The 24611-nt window shown below is 37.5% G+C and overlaps 1 protein-coding gene across 1 annotated transcript in view; it reads right to left on the reverse strand.

Annotated features, from left to right (window-relative positions):
• DNAH11 (dynein axonemal heavy chain 11) overlaps positions 1-24611 on the reverse strand; it is a 335383-nt gene that overhangs the window by 285924 nt on the left and 24848 nt on the right. The window contains 2 exon segments of the mRNA XM_061198505.1: positions 19907-20074; positions 21298-21531. Of these exon segments, the coding sequence (XP_061054488.1) occupies positions 19907-20074; positions 21298-21531 (402 nt within the window).

The following is a 24611-nucleotide window of genomic DNA, read 5'->3' on the forward strand; positions in this document are numbered from 1 at the left end:
CTCCAAAATATAAAAACAGCTCATACACCTCAGTATCAAAAAAACCCAAACAACCCAATTAAAAAATGAGCAGAAGATCTAAACAGACATTTCTCCAAAGAAGACATACAGATGGCCAAAAAAGCACACGAAAAGATGCTCAATGTCACTAATTATTAGAGAAATGCAAATCAAAACTGCAATGAGGTATCACCTCACACAGGTCAGAATGGCCATCATCAAAAGATATACAAACAATAAATGCTGGAGAGGGTATGGAGTAAAGGGAAAACACTCCTACACTGTTGGTGGGAATGTAAATTGGTACAACCATTATGGAGAACAGTAGGGAGGTTCCTTACAAAACTAAAAATTGAGCTACCATATGACCCAGCAATCCCAACTCCTGGGAATATATCCAGAGAAAACCACAATTCAAAAAGACACATGCATCCCAATATTCATTGCAGCACTATTTACAATGGCCAAGACATGGAAGCAACCTAAATGTCCATTGACAGAGGAATGGATAAAGAAGATGTGGTACATATGTACAATGGAATATTACTCAGCCATAAAAAAGAATGAAATAATGCCATTTGCAGCAACATGGATGGACGTGGATATCATCAAACTAAGTCAGACAGAGAAAGATAAATATCATATGGTATCATTTATATATGGAATCTAATTTAAAAAATGATGCAAATGGGGAATTCCCTGGCAGTCCAGTGGTTAGGACTCTGTGCTTCCACTGCAGGGGGCACAGGTTTGATCCCTGGTCAGGGAACTAAGATCTTGCATACAGTGCAGTGTGGCCAAAAAAAAAAAAGATACAAATGAACTTATTTACAGATCAGAAACAGACTCACAGATTTTGAAATCAAACTTGTGGTTACCAAAGGTGAAACGTGGAGGGAAGTGATAAATTAGGAGATTGGGATTGACATATACATGCTACTATGTGTAAAATAGATAATTGATAGGAACCCACTGTATAGCACAGGGAACTCTACTCAGTATTCTGTAATAACCTATATGGGAAAAGAATCTGAAAAAGAATGGATATAAATATGTATAACTGATTCATTTTGCTGTACACCTGAAACACAACATTGTAAATCAACTATACTCCAATAAAAATTTTTAAAAATTTTAATGCATCGATTAACACAAATATGATATTTTTCTTCTTTCACCTGTTAATATTGGGATTACACTGATTTTCAAATATTGAACCAGCCTTGCATCCCTAGAACAAACCCCCTATGGACATGGTGTAGAATTCTTTTTGTATACTGTGGAATTCTATTTGCTAATAATTTAAGGATTTTGTACCTATATTTATGAGGGATAAGAGCTTGCACTTTTCACTTCTTTGCACTGTCTTAGCTGGTTTTGGCAGCAGAGTAAAACCTACTAGCTTTATAAAACAAATTGGGAAGTGTCCCCTTCTCTTGTATTTCTGGAAGAGATTGTGTGGAACTGGTGTCACAGGTATAACTTGGTGACATTGAAGGTTTGGTACCAGACCACTGAAATGAAGCAGTTACCACAATAAAGCAACTCACATGAATTTTTTGATTTCCCAATGTACATAAGAGTTATGTTTACACTATACTGTAGCCTATTAAGTGTGCAACAGCATTATGTCTAAAAAATGTATACATCTTAATTGAAAAATACTTTATTACTAAAAAATATTAACAATCTTCTGAGCCTTCAGTGAGTCACAGTAATAACACCAAAGATCACAGATCTATCACAGATGACCATAACAAATACAGTAATAACAAAAAAGTTTGAACTATTGTGAGAACTACCAAAATGTGAGAGACACGAAGTGAGCAAATGCTATTGGAAAAATGATGCTCAACACAGGGTTGCCATGGACCTTTGATTTGTTAAAAAAAAAAAAAAAAAAAAAAAAAATTGAGGTGTGCCTGTAATTCTTAAATATTTGGTAAAATTCTCCTAGGAACAACCTCAGCATGAACATTTTCTTCGGGGGAGTTTTTAATCACAAATCCAATTTCTTTAATAGTTATAGTGTTATTCAAATTCTCTCACCCTCACAAGAAAAAATTTATGTGTGACAACAGATGTTAAGTAAACTTACTGTGACAATCATTTCACAACATATACATGTATCATATTATTATGTTGTACACCAGTGGCCCTTAACCTTTTTGGCACCAGGGACCAGTTTCGTGGAAGACCATCTTTCCACAGACCAGGCCGGGGTGGGGGATGGTTCAGGTGTTAATCTGAGAGATGGGGAGTGGCAGACGAAGCTTCACTCGCTCGTCTGACACGCACCTCCTGCTGTGCGCCTCGGCTCCTAAGAAGCCGTGGACCGGGGACCTGTTGCACACTAAAACTAATACAATGTTCCATGTCAATTATATCTCAATTTAAAATATTTATTTCATATTGAGTGAGTTGTGGTAGTTCTAATTTTTTGAGGAATTGGTTCATTTCATCTAAGTTATCAAACTTATGCGTGTAGATGTTATTCTTTTGTTTTTTGGTATTCCCCATTATTTTTTTGATATCTGTCAAGAATGTAATTGTAGCTATTTTTTACTCCTGATATTGGTAATCTGTCTTTTTTTCTTTGTAGTCTTGCTAGAGCTTTGTCTTTTCAAAGAACTAACTCTTACTTTCATTGACTTTTCTCTATTATTTGTTTTCAATTTCATTGATTTCTGCTCTTTCCTTCTTCTGATTGTTTCCTTCTTTCTGATTGATTTGTATCTATTTGTTCTCCTTTTTTTCTAGGTTCTTAGGGTGGAAACAGATTGTTGATTTGAGATTTTCTTCTTTTTTAATGTATGCATTTAGTGCTATAAATATCCCTCAGAACTGCTTTAGCTGTTCCCACAAATTTTGATATACTGTATTTTCATTTTCATTCAGTTCTCTATATTTTATTTCTCTTGAGACTACTTCTTTGATTCATGGAATATTTAGAAATGTGATCTTTAAGTGTTTAGAGATTTTCCTGTTAGGTTTCTGTTATTGATTTCTAGTTTGATTCCATTGTCATCAAGGAACATACTATGTAGGATGTCATATCTTTTAAATTTGTTGAGGTTTGTCTTATGGCCCAGGATATGGCATATCATGGTACATGTTTCACAAGCACTTGAAAATAATGTGAATTCTACTGTTGTGGCATGGAGTGTTTTGTAAATGTCAATTAGATCCTCTTGGTTGATGGTATTGAGTTCTTTTATATCCTTGCTGATATTTCATCTAGTTGTTCTTTCAGTTGCTGAGAAGGAAGCATTGAAGTCTCCAACTAGAATTGTGGATTTGTCTATTTTCCTTCTCAGTTCTACCAGTTTTTGCTGCTCTGTTGTTTGATGCATACACATCTAGGACTGCTATGTCTTCTTGGTAGATTTACCCTTTCATTTTATCATTACATAATGTCCCTTCCTGGTATTCTTTTTTTTTTTTTTTCCCCTGCTATGAACTATACTTTACCTGATATTTATATAGCTATTACTGCTTTCCTTACTGCTATCCTTTGATTAATGTTTGCATGATATGTCTTTTTCTGTTTACTTTTAATCTGCATATATGACTATATTTGAAATGAGTTTCTGAAAGAAAACATATAATTTGGTCACGTTTTTTAATCCACTCTGCTAATCTCTGTCTTTGTATTGGTGCACTTATACCATTTACATTTAATGTAATTATTACCATGTTAGGGTTCAAGTTTGCCATTTTATTTGCTGTCCATTTGTTCCGTTTTTTCTTCTTTTTCTGCAACTCTATTTGAAATTTTTTAACATTATATTTGATGTACCTATAGTGTTTTAAGTTTGTCTCTTTATATTGCTCTAGATATTACTTTATTACATTATATATACATCAGTTATCACTGTCTAATGTTGCCATCTATCATCAGTTCAAGTAAAGCATAAAATCTTACCTCCCACAACCAATGAGTCAAGGAAGAAATCATCTAGGAAATTAAGAATACACTGAGACAAATGGGGAAAAAATCCAACATACTCAAACTTAGGGAATGCATCAGAAGCAGTGTTAAGAGAGAAAATTTATCACTGTAAACACATACATTAAAAAAGAAGGATCTCAAATGAATAACCTAATTTTATACCTTATAGGAGTTGAAAAAGAGCAAACTAATCCCAAAGCTAGCAGAAGGAAGAAAAAAAAAATCAAGATTGGAATAGAGATAAGGAAGTAAACAACAGAAAAATAGAGAAAATCAACAAAACCAAAAGTTTGCTCTTTGAAAAAAAAATGAAATTGACATTTAGCTAGATTGACTAATGAAAAAAGAGAGAAACTCAAATTACTAAAATGAATGCTGGGTAATTCAGAAATAAAAAGGATTATAAAAATATGCTATGAACAAGTGTACACCAAACTCTATAACACAGATGAAATGAACAAACAGAAACACGCAACCTACCAAGACTGAATCGTGAAGGAAAGAAAAACTGAATAAGCTTATAACTAGTAAGGAGATTTAATCAGTAATCAAAAACATTTCAACAATAACAAAAAAGCCTAGGACCAGACAGCTTACTGATGAATACCACCAAACATTTAAAGAAGAATTAATACCAATCCTTCTCAAACTCTTCCCAAAAAAATTGAAGATATAACACTTCCTAACTCATCCTATGAGGTAAATATTGCCCTAACACCAAAGCCAAATAAAGACACTACAAGAAAACTACAGACTGGTATTCCTTATAAATAATGATACAAACACTCTCAACAAAAACTAGCAAACAGAATCCAGCAGCATACTAAAAGGATCACACACCATGACCAAGTGGATTTATTCCCAGAATGCAAGGATGGCAAATAAAAATCAATGGTAGTAGACCATATTAACAGAATGAAGGAAAAAGACCACATGATCATCTCAACTGATGTAAATAAAAAAAAAAAATCAACACTCTTTAATGATAAAAACACTAAATAAACTAGAAATGGAAGGAAACTTCCTTAACATGATAAAGGCCATCTATGAAGAAACCACAGCTAACATCATACTCTGTGATGAAAGACTAAAAGATTTCCCCCTATGATCAGGAACAAGGCAAGAATGTTCCACTTCCACCACTTCTATTCAACACTAGCTAGGGAAACACTAGCTAGAGCAATTAGGTGAGAAAAAGAAATAAAAGGCATCCAAACTGAAAAGGAATAAGTAAAATTATCTCTGTTAATACATGACATGATTTTATACTTAGAAAATTCTAAAGATTCTGCACCAAAAACAAAACAAAAAACAAAACAAAACCACTATTAGAGGTAATTCAGCAAAGTTGCAGGATGCAAAATCAACATGCAAAAATCAGTTGCACTTCTATACGTTAGTTATGAGCAACAAAGTTGGATCCTTACCTTACAAGATATACAAAAATTAACTCAATATTTATCAAAGACCTAAATGTAAGAGCTAAAAGTATAAAACTCTTAGGAGAAAAAACTGGAGACAATCTTCATGACATTGGATTTAGCAGTCATTTCTTGGATATGACACTGAAAGCATAGGCAACAAAAGAAAAGATAAATTTGACTTCATCAAAATTAAAAACTTTTGTGCCTCAAAGGACACTACCATGGGTGTGAAAAACAACCCACGGAATGGAAGAAAGTATTTTCAAATCATACATCTGATCAGGGGTTAATGTCCAGAATATAAGAACTCCTACAACCCAACAACAAAGGAATCCAATTCAAAAATGAGCAAAAGACTTGAACAGACATTTCTCCAAAGGCATAAAGATGGCCAATAAACACATGAAAAGATGACCAACGTCACTAATCATTATGGAATGCAAATCAAACCACAATGAAATATTACTTCATGGCCAGTAATATGGTTATTATCCAAAATAATGAAAAATAATAAATGTTGATGCGGATGTGGTAACATTGGAATCCTGCATTACTGGTGGGAAGACAAAATAGTTCAACCATTATAGAAAACAGTTTGGAAATTCCTCAAACAGTTCAAAATAGAATTACCATAAGATCCAGCAATTTTAATCCTAGGTATGTATCCATAAGAATTGAAAGCAGGGACGACACAGATACTCGCTCAACAACGTTCATAGCACCATTATTCACAAGAGCCAAAAAGGTGGGCACAACCAAGCATCCATCAATAAATGAATAAACAAAACACAGTGTATATATATATATAATAGATTTAGCCTTAAGAAGGAATGAAATTAAAAAGGATGATTTAGAGGGGAGGTGCAAGATGGCGGAAGAGTAAGATGCGGAGATCACCTTCCTTCCCACAGATACAGTAGAAATACATCTACACGTGGAACTGCTCCTACAGAACACCCACTGAACGCTGGCAGAAGACGTCAGACCTCCCAAAAGGCAAGAAAATCCCCACGTACTTGGGTAGGGCAAAAGAAAAAAGAAATAACAGAGACAAAAGAATAGGGACGGGACCTGCACCAGTGGGAGGGAGCTGTGAAGGAGGAAAGGTTTCCACACACTAGGAAGCCCCTTCGTGGGCAGAGACTGCGGGTGGCAGAGGGGGGAAGCTTCAGAGCCACGGAGGAGAGCGCAGCCACAGGGGTGCGGAGGGCAAAGCGGAGAGATTCCCGCACAGAGGATCGGCGCCGAGCAGCACTCACCAGCCCGAGAGGCTTGTCTGCTCAGCCGCTGGGGCGGGCGGGGGCTGGGATCTGAGGCTCGGGCTTCGGGGCTAGCCAGGAGGGAGTCCGGGAAAAAGACTGCAGCTGCCGAAGAGGCAAGGGACTTTTTCTTGCCTCTTTGTTTCGCGGCGCGCAAGGAGAGGGGATTCAGAGCGCCGCCTAAACGAGCTCCAGAAACGGGCGCGAGCCGCGGCTATCAGCGCGGACCCCAGAGGCGGGAGCGAGCCGCGGCTATCAGCGCGGACCCCAGAGACGGGCATGAGACGCTAAGGCTGCTGCTGCTGCCACCAAAAATCCTGTGTGCGAGTACAGGTCACTCTCCACACCGCCCCTCCCGGGAGCCAGTGCAGCCCGCCACGGCCAGGCTCCCGTGATCCGGGGACAACTTCCTCGGGAGAATGCACGGCGCGCCTCGGGCTGCTGCAACGTCACGCCGGCTTCTGCCGCCACAGGCTCGCCCCGCCTCCTCCGTACCACTCCCTCCCCCCGACCTGACTGAGCCAGAGCCCCCGAATCAGCTGCTCCTTTAACCCCGTTCTGTCTGGGCGGGGAACAGACGCCCTCAGGCGACCTACATGCAGAGGCGGGTCCAAATCCAAAGCTGAACCCCGGGAGCTGTCCGAACAAAGAAGAGAAAGGGAAATCTCTCCCAGCAGCCTCAGAAGCAGCGGATTAAAGCTCCACAAACAACTTGATGTGCCTGCATCTGTTGAATACCTGAATAGACAACAAATCATCCCAAATTTAGGAGATGGACTTTGGGAGCAGGATATATTAACTTTTCCCCTTTTCCTTTTTTTGTGAGTGTATATGTGTATGCTTCTGGGTGAGATTTTCTCTGTATAGCTTTGCTCTCACCGTTAGTCCTAGAGTTAGGTTTTGTCCATTTTTTTTCTTTTTTTTTTTACTTAAAAAATTTTTTTCCCTAATAAATGTTTTCTTAATAATTTTTTCCTTATTTTCTATTTTTAAAAAATTAAAAAAATTTTTAATAAGTTTCTTCATATTTTTTATTTTAAAAAATTAAAAATTTTTTTCTTAATAAATTTTTTCCTTAATAATTCTTTTCTTACATTTTATTATAAAAAATTAATAAATCTATTTTTAAAAACTAAAAAAATTTTTTTTCTTAATAAATTTATTCTTAATAATTTTTTTTCTTATTTTTTATTATAATAGCTTTATTTTATTTTATTTTATCCTCTTTCTTTCTTTTTTTCTATTTTTTTCTCCCTTTTATTCTGAGCCGTGTGGATGAAAGGCTCTTGGTGCTCCAGCCAGGCATCAGGGCTGTGCCTCTGAGGTGGGAGAGCCAACTTCAGGACACTGGTCCACAAGAGACCTCCCAGCTCCACGTAATACCAAACGGCAGAAATCTCTCAGAGATCTCCATCTCAACATCAAGACCCAGCTTCACTCAACGACCAGCAAGCTACAGTGCTGGACACCCTATGCCAAACAACTAGCAAGACAGGAACACAGCCCCATCCATTAACAGAGAGGCTGCCTAAAATCATAATAAGGCCACAGACACCCCAAAACACACCACCAGACGTGGACCTGCCCACCAGAAAGACAACATCCAGCCTCATCCACCAGAACACAGGCACTAGTTCCCTCCACCAGGAAACCTACACAACCCACTGAACCAACCTTAGCCACTGGGGACAGATACCAAAAACAACGGGAACTACGAACCTGCAGCCTGTGAAAAGGAGACCCCAAACACAGTAAGATAAGCAAAATGAGAAGACAGAAAAACACACAGCAGATGAAGGAGCAGGGTCAAAACACACCAGACCTAACAAATGAAGAGGAAATAGGTAGTCTGCCTGAAAAAGAATTCAGAATAATGATAGTAAGGATGATCCAAAATCTTGGAAATAGAATAGACAAAATGCAAGAAACATTTAACAAGGACGTAGAAGAACTAAAGAGGAACCAAGCAACGATGACAAGCACAATAAATGAAATTAAAAATACTCTAGATGGGATCAATAGCAGAATAACTGAGGCAGAAGAACGCATAAGTGACCTGGAAGATAAAATGGTGGAAATAACTACTGCAGAGCAGAATAAAGAAAAAAGAATGAAAAGAACTGAGGACAGTCTCAGAGACCTCTGGGACAACATTAAACGCACCAACATTCAAATTATAGGGGTCCCAGAAGAAGAAGAGAAAAAGAAAGGGACTGAGAAAATATTTGAAGAGATTATAGTTGAAAACTTCCCTAATATGGGAAAGGAAATAGTTAATCAAGTCCTGGAAGCACAGAGAGTCCCATACAGGATAAATCCAAGGAGAAACACACCAAGACACATATTAATCAAACTATCAAAAATTAAATATAAAGAAAACATATTAAAAGCAGCAAGGGAAAAATAACACACAAGGGCATCCCCATCAGGTTAACAGCTGATCTTTCAGCAGAAACGCTGCAAGCCAGAAGGGAGTGGCAGGATATACTTAAAGTGATGAAGGAGAAAAACCTACAACCAAGATTACTCTACCCAGCAAGGATCTCATTCAGATTTGATGGAGAAATTAAAACCTTTACAGACAAGCAAAAGCTGAGAGAGTTCAGCACCACCAAACCAGCTTTACAACAAATGCTAAAGGAACTTCTCTAGGCAAGAAACACAAGAGAAGGAAAACACCTACAATAACAAGCCCAAAACATTTAAGAAAATGGGAATAGGAACATACATATCGATAATTACCTTAAATGTAAATGGATTAAATGTTCCCACCAAAAGACACAGACTGGCTGAATGGATACAAAAACAAGACCCATATATATGCTGTCTACAAGAGACCCACTTCAGACCTAGAGACACATACAGACTGAAAGTGAGGGGATGGAAAAAGATATTCCATGCAAATGGAAATCAAAAGAAAGCTGGAGTAGCAATTCTCATATCAGACAAAATAGACTTTAAAATAAAGACTATTACAAGAGACAAAGAAGGACACTATATAATGATCAAGGGATCGATCCAAGAGGAAGGTATAACAATTGTAAATATTTATGCACCCAACATAGGAGCACCTCAATACATAAGGCAAATACTAACAGCCATAAAAGGGGAAATCGACAGTAACACAATCATAGTAGGGGACTTTAACACCCCACTTTCACCAATGGACAGATCATCCAAAATGAAAATAAATAAGGAAACACAAGCTTTAAATGATGCATTAAACAAGATGGACTTAATTGATATTTATAGGACATTCCACCCAAAAACAACAGAATACACATTTTTCTCAAGTGCTCATGGAACATTCTCCAGGATAGATCATATCTTGGGTCACAAATCAAGCCTTGGTAAATTTAAAAAAATTGAAATCGTATCAAGTATCTTTTCCGACCACAACACTATGAGACTAGATATCAATTACAGGAAAAGATCTGTAAAAAATACAAACACATGGAGGCTACACAATACACTACTTAATAACGAAGTGATCACTGAAGAAATCAAAGGGGAAATCAAAAAATACCTAGAAACAAATGACAATGGAGACATGACGAACCAAAACCTATGGGACGCAGCAAAAGCAGTGCTAAGAGGGAAGTTTATAGCAATACAAGCCTACATCAAGAAACAGGAAACATCTCGAATAAACAACCTAACCTTGCACCTAAAGCAATTAGAGAAAGAAGAACAAAAAAACCCCAAAGCTAACAGAAGGAAAGAAATCATAAAGATCAGATCAGAAATAAATGAAAAAGAAATGAAGGAAACAATAGCAAAAATCAATGAAACTAAAAGCTGGTTCTTTGAGAAGATAAACAAAATTGATAAACCATTAGCCAGACTCATCAAGAGAAAAAGGGAGAAGACTGAAATCAATAGAATTAGAAATGAAAAAGGAGAAGTAACCACTGACACTGCAGGAATACAAACGATCATGAGAGATTACTACAAGCAACTCTATGCCAATAAAATGGACAACCTGGAAGAAATGGACAGATTCTTAGAAATGCACAACCTGCCGAGACTGAACCAGGAAGAAATAGAAAATACAAACAGACCAATCACAAGCACTGAAATTGAAACTGTGATTAAAAATCTTCCAACACACAAAAGCCCAGGACCAGATGGCTTCACAGGCGAATTCTATCAAACATTTAGAGAAGAGCTAACACCTATCCTTCTCAAACTCTTCCAAAATATTGCAGAGGGAGGAACACTCCCCAACTCATTCTACGAGGCCACCATCACCCTGATACCAAAACCAGACAAAGATGTCACAAAGAAAGAAAACTACAGGCCAATATCACTGATGAACATAGATGCAAAAATCCTCAACAAAATACTAGCAAACAGAATCCAACAGCACATTAAAAAGATTATACACCATGATCAAGTGGGGTTTATTCCAGGAATGCAAGGATTCTTCAATATACGCAAATCAATCAATGTGATACACCATATTAACAAACTGAAGGAGAAAAACCATATGATCATCTCAATAGATGCAGAGAAAGCTTTCGACAAAATTCAACACCCATTTATGATAAAAGCCCTGCAGAAAGTAGGCATAGAGGGAACTTTCCTCAACATAATAAAGGCCATATATGACAAACCCACAGCCAACATTGTCCTCAATGGTGAAAAACTGAAACCATTTCCACTAAGATCAGGAACAAGACAAGGTTGCCCACTCTCACCACTATTATTCAACATAGTTTTGGAAGTGTTAGCCACAGCAATCAGAGAAGAAAAAGAAATAAAAGGAATCCAAATTGGAAAAGAAGAAGTAAAGCTGTCACTGTTTGCAGATGACATGATACTATACATAGAGAATCCTAAAGATGCTACTAGAAAACTACTAGAGCTAATCAATGAATTTGGTAAAGTAGCAGGATACAAAATTAATGCACAGAAATCTCTTGCATTCCTATATACTAATGATGAAAAATCTGAAAGTGAAATTAAGAAAGCACTCCCATTTACCATTGCAACAAAAAGAATAAAATATCTAGGAATAAACCTACCTAACGAGACAAAAGACCTGTATGCAGAAAATTATAAGACACTGATGAAAGAAATTAAAGATGATACAAATAGATGGAGAGATATACCATGTTCTTGGATTGGAAGAATCAACATTGTGAAAATGACTCTGCTACCCAAAGCAATCTACAGATTCAATTAAATCCCTATCAAACTACCACTGGCATTTTTCACAGAACTAGAACAAAAAATTTCACAATTTGTATGGAAACACAAAAGACCCCGAATAGCCAAAGCAATCTTGAGAACGAAAAACGGAGCTGGAGGAATCAGGCTCCCCGACTTCAGACTCTACTACAAAGCTACAGTAATCAAGACAGTATGGTACTGGCACAAAAACAGAAATATAGATCAATGGAACAGGATAGAAAGCCCAGAGATAAACCCACGCATGTATGGTCACCTTATTTTTGATAAAGGAGGCAAGAATATACAATGGAGAAAAGACGGCCTCTTCAATAAGTGGTGCTGGGAAAACTGGACAGCTACATGTAAAAGAATGAAATTAGAACACTCCCTGACACCATACACAAAAATAAACTCAAAATGGATTAAAGACCTAAGTGTAAGGCCAGACACTATCAAACTCTTAGAGGAAAACATAGGCAGAACACTCTATGACATAAATCACAGCAAGATCCTTTTTGACCCACCTCCTAGAGAAATGGAAATAAAAACACAAACAAATGGGACCTAATGAAACTTAAAAGCTTTTGCACAGCAAAGGAAACCATAAACAAGACCAAAAGACAACCCTCAGAATGGGAGAAAATATTTGCAAATGAAGCAACTGACAAAGGATTAATCTCCAAGATTTACAAGCAGCTCATGCAGCTCAATAACAAAAAAACAAACAACCCAATCCAAAAACGGGCAGAAGACCTAAATAGACATTTCTCCAAAGAAGATGTACAGATTGCCAACAGACACATGAAAGAATGCTCAACATCATTAATCATTAGAGAAATGCAAATCAAAACTACAATGAGGTATCATCTCACACCGGTCAGAATGGCCATCATCAAAAAATCTAGAAACAATAAATGCTGGAGAGGGTGTGGAGAAAAGGGAACACTCTTGCACTGTTGGTGGGAATGTAAATTGATACAACCACTATGGAGAACAGTATGGAGGTTCCTTAAAAAACTAAAAATAGAACTACCATACGACCCAGCAATCCCACTACTGGGCATATACCCTGAGAAAACCATAATTCAGAAAGAGTCATGTACCAAAATATTCATTGCAGCTCTGTTTACAATAGCCAGGACATGGAAGCAACCTAGGTGTCCATCATCGGATGAATGGATAAAGAAGATGTGGCACATATATACAATGGAATATTACTCAGCCATAAAAAGAAATGAAATGGAGGTGTTTGTAATGAGGTGGATGGAGTTAGAGTCTGTCATACAGAGTGAAGTCAGAAAGAGAAAAAGAAATACAGTATGCTAACACATATATATGGAATCTAAGGGAAAAAAAAAAAAAAAAAGGTCATGAAGAACTTAGTGGCAAGACGGGAATAAAGACACAGACCTACTAGAGAATGGACTTGAGGATATGGGGAGGGGGAGGGGCGAGATGTGACAGGGTGAGAGAGTGTCATCGACATATATACACTACCAAATGTAAAATAGATAGCTAGTGGGAAGCAGCCGCATAGCACAGGGAGATCAGCTCGGTGCTTTGTGACCACCTAGAGGGGTGGGATAGGGAGGGTGGGAGGGAGGAAGACGCAAGAGGGAAGAGATATGGGGACATATGTATATGTATAACTGATTCACTTTGTTATAAAGCAGAAAGTAACACACCACTGTAAAGCAATTATACTTCAATAAAGATGTTTAAAAAAAAAAAAAAAAGGATGATTTAGCCTTAAAAAGGAATTAAAGGAAATTGTGACACATGCTACAATATGGATGAACCTTAAAGGCTTATGCTGTGAAATAAGCGACACACAAATGAATTATTTTGAGTCCACTCATATGAGGTATCTAAAATAAATAAATTCATAGAGAGACAAAGTAGAACAGATATTACCAAGGGGAGGGGGCAATGAAGAGTTATCATTTAATGGTTGTAAAGTTTCTGTTTGGGATGATGAAATGTTCTGGAAGTGGACAGTAGTGACAGTTGCACAACATTGTGAATATACTTAATGCCACTGAATTGTACTCACAAACAGTTTAAATGCTAAATTTAATGTAAAATACATTTTACCACAATTTTTTATAAAGAAAAAAAAAACCTTCCTTCTATTTTGATCCCTTTACTCTCTTCCATTTATAATATAATGGTCTTAAATACTTTCTGTACATACATTTAGAGCCACAGAGAAGGTTATAATTTTTGCTTTCACCATGAAACATGATTTAGAAAATTCAAGAGGAGAAGGAAATTCTATTGTATTTATACTTATTTCTGCATACCACATTCTTCCTGCTGTTCCAAGGTTCCCTTCTTTATCACCTCCTTTCTGTATTAAGAACTTCCTTTAGCCATTCTTTAAGGATCAGTCTACTGGTGACAAATTATTAGTTTTTTGGGGTTTTTTTTTTGTCTAAGAATTTCTTGATTTCCCCTTTATTCTTGAAGGGTATTTTTCACTGGGTAGAGAATTCTGAGTTAACAATTCTTTTCTTTCAGCACTTAAAAATATTTTGCCATTTCCTTCTGGCCTTCGTGATTTCTGATAAGAAAACCATTGTCATTCAAACCATTTTTTCCGCTTTGGTAAGTTGCCCTTTCTCTCTCACTACTTCTGAGATTTTTTCCTTTATCTTCAGTTTTCAGAAGTTTAATTATGATGTGTCTTGGCATGGATTTCTCTGGGTTTATCCCTGGGTTTATCTTTCTGCTACTGATTTCCTCTTGAATCTGTAGGTTTATGTCTCACGCCAAATTTAGGAGGTTTCCAGCTACTTCTGAGACTTTCAGCTTCATGGTCTTTCTCCTCTTTCTGGAACTTTGAGGACACTAGTGCTAGATCTGTTACAGTCTTACAAGTCCCTAAGGCTCTGTTCATTTTCTTTCAGTCTACCTTGTCTGTTGTTCAGACTGAGTGCTGTCTATTGTTCCATCTTGCAGTTCACTGATTCTTTCCTCAGTCACTCCATCCTGACACTGAACTCAATCACTATGCAGTGTATTTTTATTTTTTTCAGCTCTAAAATTCCAATTTGTTTTTTATATCTTCTATTTCTTTGCTGAGAATTTCTATTTCTTCACTGAGGTTATTTTTTATTTGTTTCATTATGTTGATAATTGCTTGTTGAAGCATTTTTGGCATGGCTCTATAAAGTCTGTCGGATAATTCTAACATGTCATCTCAATGGTGACATCTATTAGTTGTCTCTTTTTGTTCAGTTGAGATCTTCCTGGTTCTTGGTATAACGAGTACATTTTTATTGAACCTGGATGTTTTCATACTATGTTTCATATTATGAGACTGGATTTTATTTAAACCTTCAGTTTTTGCTAGCATTCTCCAACACTGCTCTGGCCCCTTTACTGTCAAGTGGAGACAGAAGTCCAGTTTCTCCACTCAGCAGCCATTAATACCTAAGGGTGGGGAGCTCCTGTTATGGCTGGGTGTTCCAGTTTCCCATGTGGTCTCCACAGATGTCACAGTACTGGTGACCTGGTTACCATTTGGCCATGGTGAAAGCACTGACTTTCTACGAGGCTTCCTGTGACACTACCCTAGTGGGGTAAAGGACGCTGCTGGGTGAGGAAAGAAATTGAGGATTCTCATGTGTTCTCCACTGACATCACAGAGAGTGAGCTCATAACTGGTTAGCTAGGATGAAAATCATGACTCCCTACTTGGCCATCACTGATACCACCCCAGTGGAGGTGTGGACTGGGTCGGGTAGCATTTTACAGATTGGGTGTAAGTCTAGTCTCCCCATACAGTCTTTGCTGGCATGGATGGGGGCAGGGAACAGTTTCTTCTGTGATATTTTTCTGGACTAGAGAGATTGCAGTCTACAAGTTTTCTGTCTTGCCAGGCTGTCCCTTTCTTGAGAGGGGTCAGGCTTTAATTGAGGTTTTTAATGTCTGTGTCCATTGGTGTTTTCCAGGTTGCCACTGTCTTCACCTCTAGGTCTGCATTATTTTAGGCAAGAAGGAACTTCAGGTAACTCATCACTATGTTGTCTTTTGAGTCCATCTGCCTTCTTCTTTTCACCTTTCAGAGTCTTCTTACGTGTCTTTTACACATAGTGACTGGTACTGTAGTTGTACTTAGAGGAAGACGGAAAAGTACATCTACCCCATCTTCCCAGAAGAAGCTCCTAAGTAAATTTTTAAACAATGATATCTACTACTTTAAATAACTTTTTAAAATAAATAATACATAAATTCACAGAATAATGTACAATTCTTTTTTAAAAAATAGGTAGTGCTATTGCAGTGATACAGAATGACTGCTAAAATATATTAAGTGACAAAAGGTATACATGATCTGTAGAGGAAGCTATGTGTGCAAAAACAGAATTCAAAATACATACACCCATGTATACACTAGTACATGCACCATGTATCACTGGAACATTAAATAAGAAACTCATAATTGTAGATGTCCTTGGGGAAGGAAAATGAAAGACTAGGGGGAAAAGCAGGGAGTGAGAAGAAGGGGACTAAATTTTTGCATTTTTGCATATGTTACCTTTCCAAAAGAACAAGTAAGTAATGTTTTTAAATAATAAATTTTACCTTGAAAAGTAAGCAGGCAAGACCTGAAAATCCTGTAGATGACTAATAAGAAATTTATGTAGTTAAAATTTTTAAATGCTACATACTGTAATAGCAAAAGAATTAATAAATACTTCAGGAGACTAGAACAGAACAGAAAACTAATTGTAGCAACTAGAACACGAGCTAGTATAGATTAATAACTACTTTTAAAGTGAATTTTAGATCCTGGAGTAATGGCAGGCTAGGTACCTGGATCAACCTTCCTACTAAAAACTAGCAGGTAAAAGGAAAATAGACACAGCATCTTGGATCACGCCACCTCAGGGCACAGGTCCTCAGGTGAGTTCCTCCAGTTGCCCCAGATGAATTTATTCCCTTCATTTCTAGGAAGATGCAATGAGGGAGATAAACACTAAAGAATTGACATGGCACAGCAAAAAAAAAAATGCTAGGTTGAGAGTTCTGGGTTGGAATCTCTGTTCCACTCCCTGGAACTGTGTAATCTCAGGTAATTTACATATCCTCATCTACCTGGGCGGTCACTCTCAGGGTTATAGCTAGAATTAAGCAGGAATGTGTGTAAAGGTTTGGCGTGATGCCTGGCACCCAACACTTGTTCAGTAATTATTAATGGACTCATTAACAGACACTAGTGGAGCCAAGAGGTTACTCTCAAGAATATCCACCATCCTTGGGCTTCCCTGGTGGTGCAGTGGTTGAGAATCTGCCTGCCAATGCAGGGGACACGGTTTCGAGCCCTGGTCTGGGAAGATCCCACATGCCGCGGAGCAACTGGGCCCGTGAGCCACAATTACTGAGTCTGCACGTCTGGAGCCTGTGCTCCGCAACAAGAGAGGCCACGATAGTGAGAGGCCCGTGCACCACGATGAAGAATGGCCCCCGCTTGCCACAACTAGAGAAAGCCCTCACACAGAAACGAAGACCCAACACAGCCATAAATAAATAAATAAATAAAATTAAAAAAAAAAAAAAAAGAATATCCACCATCCTTGCTTAGTTATCTAGGGAATTTTATTTAATCAAGCAACACCTCAGAATGTCGGTAAAAACCAAGCTGCTGAGCCTCAAGTCACCTGCCCATCAGTTAAATACAATTAAGAAAGCAAGTCTCTTATCAAGTTCAATATGATACAAATTGTTGTCTATACTCACTAACATCAAACTTGCTAAGAGACTACAACTTAATGATTTCCACCACTAAAAAAGAAAGGATAATTATGCAACACGATAGGGGTGCTAATAATCACTACATTGGCTATTAAAATATATAAATGTATCAAATTAACATGCAGTACACCTTAAATGTGCACAATGTTACATGTTTCAATTAAATAAATTAGAAAGCAAGTATCTCCCCCTAATTGTCTGGATCTCAAAGAGTCCCATAGGAAGAAGTCAAAGCAAATACCTAAAGTGACCTTTATATTCAGTATTAATAATTCAGAAACCCAAGAACATTTTTATGGACACACCTGAGAAATCCCCATCTTCTGTAAACAGACCATAGTGGCAGAACTTCTGTCACACCAATAAAGGCTCAAAGCCTGATTGATAGGCTTGAGATTAATGAAGAGAGAGACATAAATAATAGCATTTCCAAAAGCAAATTACCAGTCACTGTTTCTTTAATTTACCAGAACATATATAAACCATTTCTACACCAGAGGGCAGCAAGGCTGACTATGATACACTGGACAGTTACATTAGCACTATTCAATGGGGATCGGGGAATGCAGAGGGGTGTGTGCAGTGGGAGAGGAAGGGCATAGCGGTGGGCATGTGTCATGGGGATACTGTCATGGGGAAGCACCTGTATGAATATATGAGTTTGCAGGTAGTTTGCTAACATAATATCTCCTAAAAATTACCAGCTGATTTCATCATAAAAACCAGAACACAATGAAACTCAGCTAAAAAGCCCCCAAATGAACAGTTTATTAAGCAAAAATATATAATCATTGCAATATTCTGAGGCAACACTGATAACCAAGACGCATTCAAAAAAAGCAAAGGTCATCTTTGACATAAGCACACCAATTAAGTGAACTTTTAGTTAATTCACATTTTGATTTCGAGGAATAACCAAAGTCAAGAAGCTTTTAAATTATATTCTAAAGCAGGATACAGTAATCAGATAAAAGGATGAAGGGGAACTTCGAGGGCAGGTTATCGATGTCTCTAACCTAGATCTGGAGATCACAGGTAAGCCTTACCCATTTTCTACTAAATACAAATACCAAGCAGATATATATATATATGTGTGTGTGTGTGTGTGTGTGTCAAGAGCAAGTGCATTTTCTATTCTATGTTTGTGACTGTGCAGCGTTTGGGCAGAGACAGGGATAAATTCAGGACCTTTAGCACTACCAGGGAAGCGACATCAGCTAAACCTAGCCATGTCCTCCAACCCTGGCGCACTGAAAACCTTCCAGGATTTGTAATCATGAGCAAATCAAGGCTCTCCTGCAACTTGAATGCACCCGACGGTCCTGTGCACGCTGGGTTTCACGCTCCTCTGCTTAGTTGCTCAGAAGAGCTAAATCAAGCCTCCTCAAGAGTCCCATCCTGTCCATATTCACTGAATGCCTGCTGGGTGCCAGACACCTTACCAGTCTCCGGGGATAAGCTCATGCATCCCCTAGATCATCACCACAGATCTAGGTTTCTCTTACTTTTCCACAAATCACCAGGACACACAATGGCCATATCTTTCTTACCATTAACTCCACTTCCCAAAAACTGTCAGCAGTTCAGAGGGATTAAGTTTGCTAACCATGTCCTTACAAAGCTAACATACTGTACTTGTACACTTCAGAGAGTCAATTATTTGGCCAAATATACACATAATAGGGAATAAATTCACATTCCACAAAAAACAATGACGACAAGAGGTAATCTTTTTTTTTTTGGTACCTGGGATTCACTGTCATGGCAAACCACTAAAATGAAGCTATTTTTATCCTAGAGCTGCAGGGATGCTCACAGGAACTCCCTGGCTCCTAACCTGCTGGCAGTGACAGAAAACAGAAGCAGCTTAAACCTGAAAGCTTCCCTCTTTTTCAGACAACATACATGTTAATAATATATGTAATGAATAAAGTGAAACTAAATATTCAAGTAGATGAAAAATTTACCTAATGATTCAAGAAAAGGCTAAAATAAAACACACAAGTTACATGGACACCAGATAATCAGATCTAAATGAGTTAATATGGAAAGTTCCTTTTTCACTATACATCAACAAGAGACAAATCCAGACTGAGGTCCACTGTTATATTAGAAACAGTTTAAAATATTCTAAACTGAAAATGCAAAATTTAGGGACCTAACTTCTGGTCCCTGATCTACCACTAAGTAAATGAGAGATCTCAGGCAGTCATTTCCCCTCTTTCATCCGGGAGAGGTTGGACTGAATGGGACCTATTATCACTGTGACCTACTGTCCCCTTCCCAGCTTTAAAATACGATTCTATGAAATTGAAAACACAAAGATACAGTATTACCATGTTATTGTAATCAGATGGGTCATATGTGCTCTGTTTAAAAATCTTACAGAGTTCCATAAATTCTTCACTCATCTCGTGGATTTGTCCATTTAAAATTGCTCCCTTGGTACCACCAAATTCAAGTCTTTCCAGCTTTTCAAATTCCAATATGGTGACAAATATATCCTTTGAAAAAACATCGTAAAGATTTTTCCACCCTCTTGAGTAGGAAAAGAACATTTTAAAGTTTCAAAGAAAGAACATTTTCCAACATTCAAAATCAGTGAGTCAATGGACACTTACATGACAGAAAATGAATATTAATGATTTAACTGAACTAAGTAACTGCCTACTTTTAAAATCATACTCCCATTTTCACATGGACTGAAAATTATCAAGCAGTACAGGCAACACCTAGCTTACCATAGTTAAACATTTGATTCTCTAATTTCATATCCTTCTAATCATAAGTCAGACGTCCGGGTGAGATCCAAAACTCATTTTCAGCCACCAACACTGCAGTGATGGGCTCTCTTATTGAAAAGGAGCTTAAGAGACTGTTATGAAAGGGTGATGCAAGTTACCCAGAGTCAGGCATTTGGCATTCAAACTTTAAGAGGCCATTCAGGCTGCTTAAGTGATGAGAATTTTCAAAACATAAAGCTCTAATTTTGAATGAAATACAACAAATCTATCAACAAAAAAGCCCAAACTTGCTAGAAAGAGTTTTACAAAGAAAATAAGGCAGTTCAAAATGAAAAAAAACGATAACAAAAACAAAAATTTTAGCCAGTTGGCTCCATACAAGTTGTTGTGTGTAAGTGTTTACATGTATGTAATTCATGTTTGGTTTTTTGGCATTTAAAACATTTATACAAAGCACATGTTTTCATGTTCTTTTCATCTATTTTTATGAATAGTTGTAATATTTGAATAGTATAACATATATATTTATATACTAAAAGTTACCATGATATTTTAGATTATCAAATGGGTTTTCAGGTATGGAATCCCAATAAAACCATCAAACATGTAAAGGAAAAAAGGGGTTATTTTATAGCTTCCTGATTTACAACCATTTTCTAGGAACGTAGTAAGCTGTAGGACAAGGGTCACTGGTACATAGAGATTCACTTATACTCAGTGTAATAAAATAATCAAAAATGAATTTTTTAAAAAAAGAAGCCAAAGCTTTAAAACTAAACAAAGCTTTGAAACTAAACAAACTAAAGCTTTTACTGTATCTTGATAGCACAGGCCTCGTAAACTCCTCATGAGGATCACCAAGAAAGCAGACTTCCCACCTCCCACCCAAATAGAACAAACTGTTCCCTGAATCATATAAAAAGCTATAGGATTTTCTGAAACAACCTACAATATGAATAAATTACAAGTCAATAAATGAATACCTCTATTTTCATGAAACGGTCGAGAAATTTGTCAAATCTAAGAAACACCAGATGAGACTGGAAATCCCATGGTTTCAGCTCCTTATTTCCCGTAAAATAGCTTGCCAATCCTTTTCTATAGTTAAAAAAACAATTTTTGAAAGTCTTTAAGATGTTAATGGCCACCTGCACCTTTTCCAGAGAGTCTTCAATTTCTCCTCTCAAAAGGTCTTCAGGCAAAAGGTAAGCTAGTGCCTAGGATTCAATGAAAGGAAACAATAATAAGAAAATGTTTAATAGTTTTACTGAAAATGACTGTTTCAATGAACTGTTTTATTTTTTCAGTGAATCATTTTCAAATTACAATGTCTAGAATTGGGCCAGCAATGCTGTAAAACAGGAAACACAAATTCTAGAAATTCAGCCACTTAGGTTTCAATGACATACTTGCATACATTAGAGACATCTACAGGAGATGTTGCAATTTCTGGAATTAAACATTCTGCCAATGACTACATTTGTGCTAAGCTTCAAAGATACAACAACTGTGTAACCAGAATTTGCATGGCTATTCCTGGCAGCAAATATTCTGCACAACTGTTTTTACATATAAAGAAATGTATAAGCCAGGAAGGGAAATCTATCAGACCATGTATTTTAAAAATACGGTCACGTTACCTGGCAGCACAAGGTCACTTGAAAAGGTGAGAAAGAGCTAACATAGGTGATTATACCATTGGCAATTCTTTTAGGTTAGCAGATTTCTCTTCTGGGGGCTTAAACTCATCATAGGACATAAAATCTAGCCGAGATATGCCATATGAACTAGTTCTCAATAGTGGAAATGCAAAGGCGAGAACGATGATAGAAAAACCAGCAGATTCATGCAGCAACTCTCATAGGACCATCATTCAGTTCTTCCCTTTGCATATTTGTTATGAACTTTCACAATTTCCCTGTTTAGGAGCCTCAGGAACCTATAAATTCTAATCCTGATGCATCTTCACCTCATATAAATTATAGGTTTAAACTGCACGCCTTTAATTCTGCAGTTGCTTAGAAAGTTGTCACAGATCTCAATGGAGAAAGTATTGAAAGCCATTGGGTTCAACATAGCAGATAGAAGAAACGTTTTTCTAAATGTAGACATATTGTCCTCCGTCTCCCAATAATGGCTATGGTTTTACATGCAATATAGACTCTGTGCCCTAAATGTGTAAAGTAGTAAGAATATCATTCATTTGCTGTCTAAAAAGCCTACTAACTAGTTCCTTCAATTCTAGCTGTAGATTCCCAACCTATGCTCTTATTTCTCACTGAGGCTGGATGGAAAATTAACCTCTCCCTGAAGGCTGCTAACATTTCACACAGAACAGGGATGAGAACTACCAGTAATCTCTCAGCAACGTGAGTTTTGTAACAGTTTACACATTGGTATGGGTTAGGGATTCCACAGGTCTTCATCTAGATGTATTCTTTATCGTAAACGTGTCCTTTTAGGAAGCTAAAAAAAATTTACAGTGGTGACTCCATTGTCGTCTGTTTCAGCAGGCCCCTGTGACCTAACTACCTACATCTGAAGTAACCTCCCTTCGGGCAAGCCATCCTTATATTCATTCCTGTGCTCCTTGTCTGACCCTCACATAGATGAGACAATCACAGCAATTAGCTTTCTGTTCACAGAGCCCACTGTTGAATAAGACCTCCTAAGACAAGGTGATAGTACCCAACATCCTAGATCAGAAAACCATTCTATATACGCTTTCACTGGGCAGCAGGTTATGCGAAGGGAAAAAGCATCAGCAGGGGCAGGAGGCCTGGCTGTGGTCCAGTTAGGGGCCACTAACTGCTTTTGTGACATTAGCTAAATTTTCTCAGAGGATCTCAGTTGCCTTATCTACAAAAAAGGAGAGATGAATTAAGCGAACCTCAAGATTCTTTTTAGCTCCTAACCTCTGAATTCTTTTCTGATTCCCACAGTAGCTCCCTGGAGCACACCCAACCACACCACCTCTCTCTATTCTCTCATACTCAGTAGTATCAGGACAAACCAACAATAAAACCACTGGATTTACGATGAATTGGTCCCACTTCAGAGGCCTTATAAACTAAAATACTGCTAACCAGTTTATTTTATTGATAAGCCAATTAATCAAGTAAGCAGTTTATCAACGATAGCGTGTTAGTTTTTTAGTTAGTTAGATAGTTTTTTAAGTTAATTTTTATTTTATATTGGAACATTGTTGATTTACAACGTTGTGATACTTTGATAGCATGTTAGCTTGATGCCTGTCTCCCAGCTTCTTTTGTCTTATTTATGTGCTGTTATGGACTCTTACTTTTGCTCAATCCTACCATCTCTTCTTCAAGCTCAACCTCACAGACCTAAACTCCTCGTCACCTAGGATCTTGTGAATGAGAATATCCACAACAGGGACACCAAGCCACAGAACAGACAGAGTGGAGGGCCTCGAGTGGTAATGACTCACAATGAACAGGGAGTAGAGTCAGGTAACCAGGGAAGAGAAGCAAGGCACTAAAAAAAGACACCATTACCAAAGCTCAAGTGTGCCATCATCCAAGGTGGTCACATAATGCCTTTTATATGTCTGGACTAAATAACTATGTAAATGGTTACTGTCAGAAAACGAGTAAAGAGAAACACATTTGCTTTTAAAGTAACAAAGGATTTCTGACCGTGCCTGGAATGCCTAGAAAGATCAGGCAGATGATGACAACGAGTGAAGCAGATCAGGAACAGTGAACAGTGGAGACCATGGTCACCTGGACAGCACGTGACCCGTCTAAAGGGGTACGTGAAGCTCTAGCAGCTGACTGTGTCAATGGGGATGCAAGAGCCAATGCAGTGAGATCTGACTTTTTAGTAGAGGCTGGGATGTTGGAAATTCAATGAGACCTACTCAATTTAAGCATCAGCAACAATTTTTTTTTTAAATTTCAAAATACTATGCAAAATAAAAACAGTGCATTGATCCATTGGCCAAAGGCAGTTGACAGAATGCCAGCTTATGACTCCTGACGTATAACACAGCAAGGGTTCAAATGTTTCATAAACACGTTGAAGTCTACAGATTCACAAAGTACATGAAAACTATATAAGAAAATCATAAAAGGCACATAAAATGTGTAACCACACAAATCATGCAACGTACAAAATTAAGAAACAACAGGGTACAAGTGTATACCCAATGAATCACTGCAAATTTTTTAAAGCTGGTAATGCTCAAAGCTGGTGAATTATACTAAAACTTTTTACACATTGATAATAGCAATGCAATTAATATAATCTTTTAAAAAAGAATTTGTAAATATCA

The sequence above is a fragment of the Eubalaena glacialis genome, chromosome 8 (assembly GCF_028564815.1).
Source record: "Eubalaena glacialis isolate mEubGla1 chromosome 8, mEubGla1.1.hap2.+ XY, whole genome shotgun sequence".
Lineage (NCBI taxonomy): Eukaryota > Metazoa > Chordata > Mammalia > Artiodactyla > Balaenidae > Eubalaena > Eubalaena glacialis.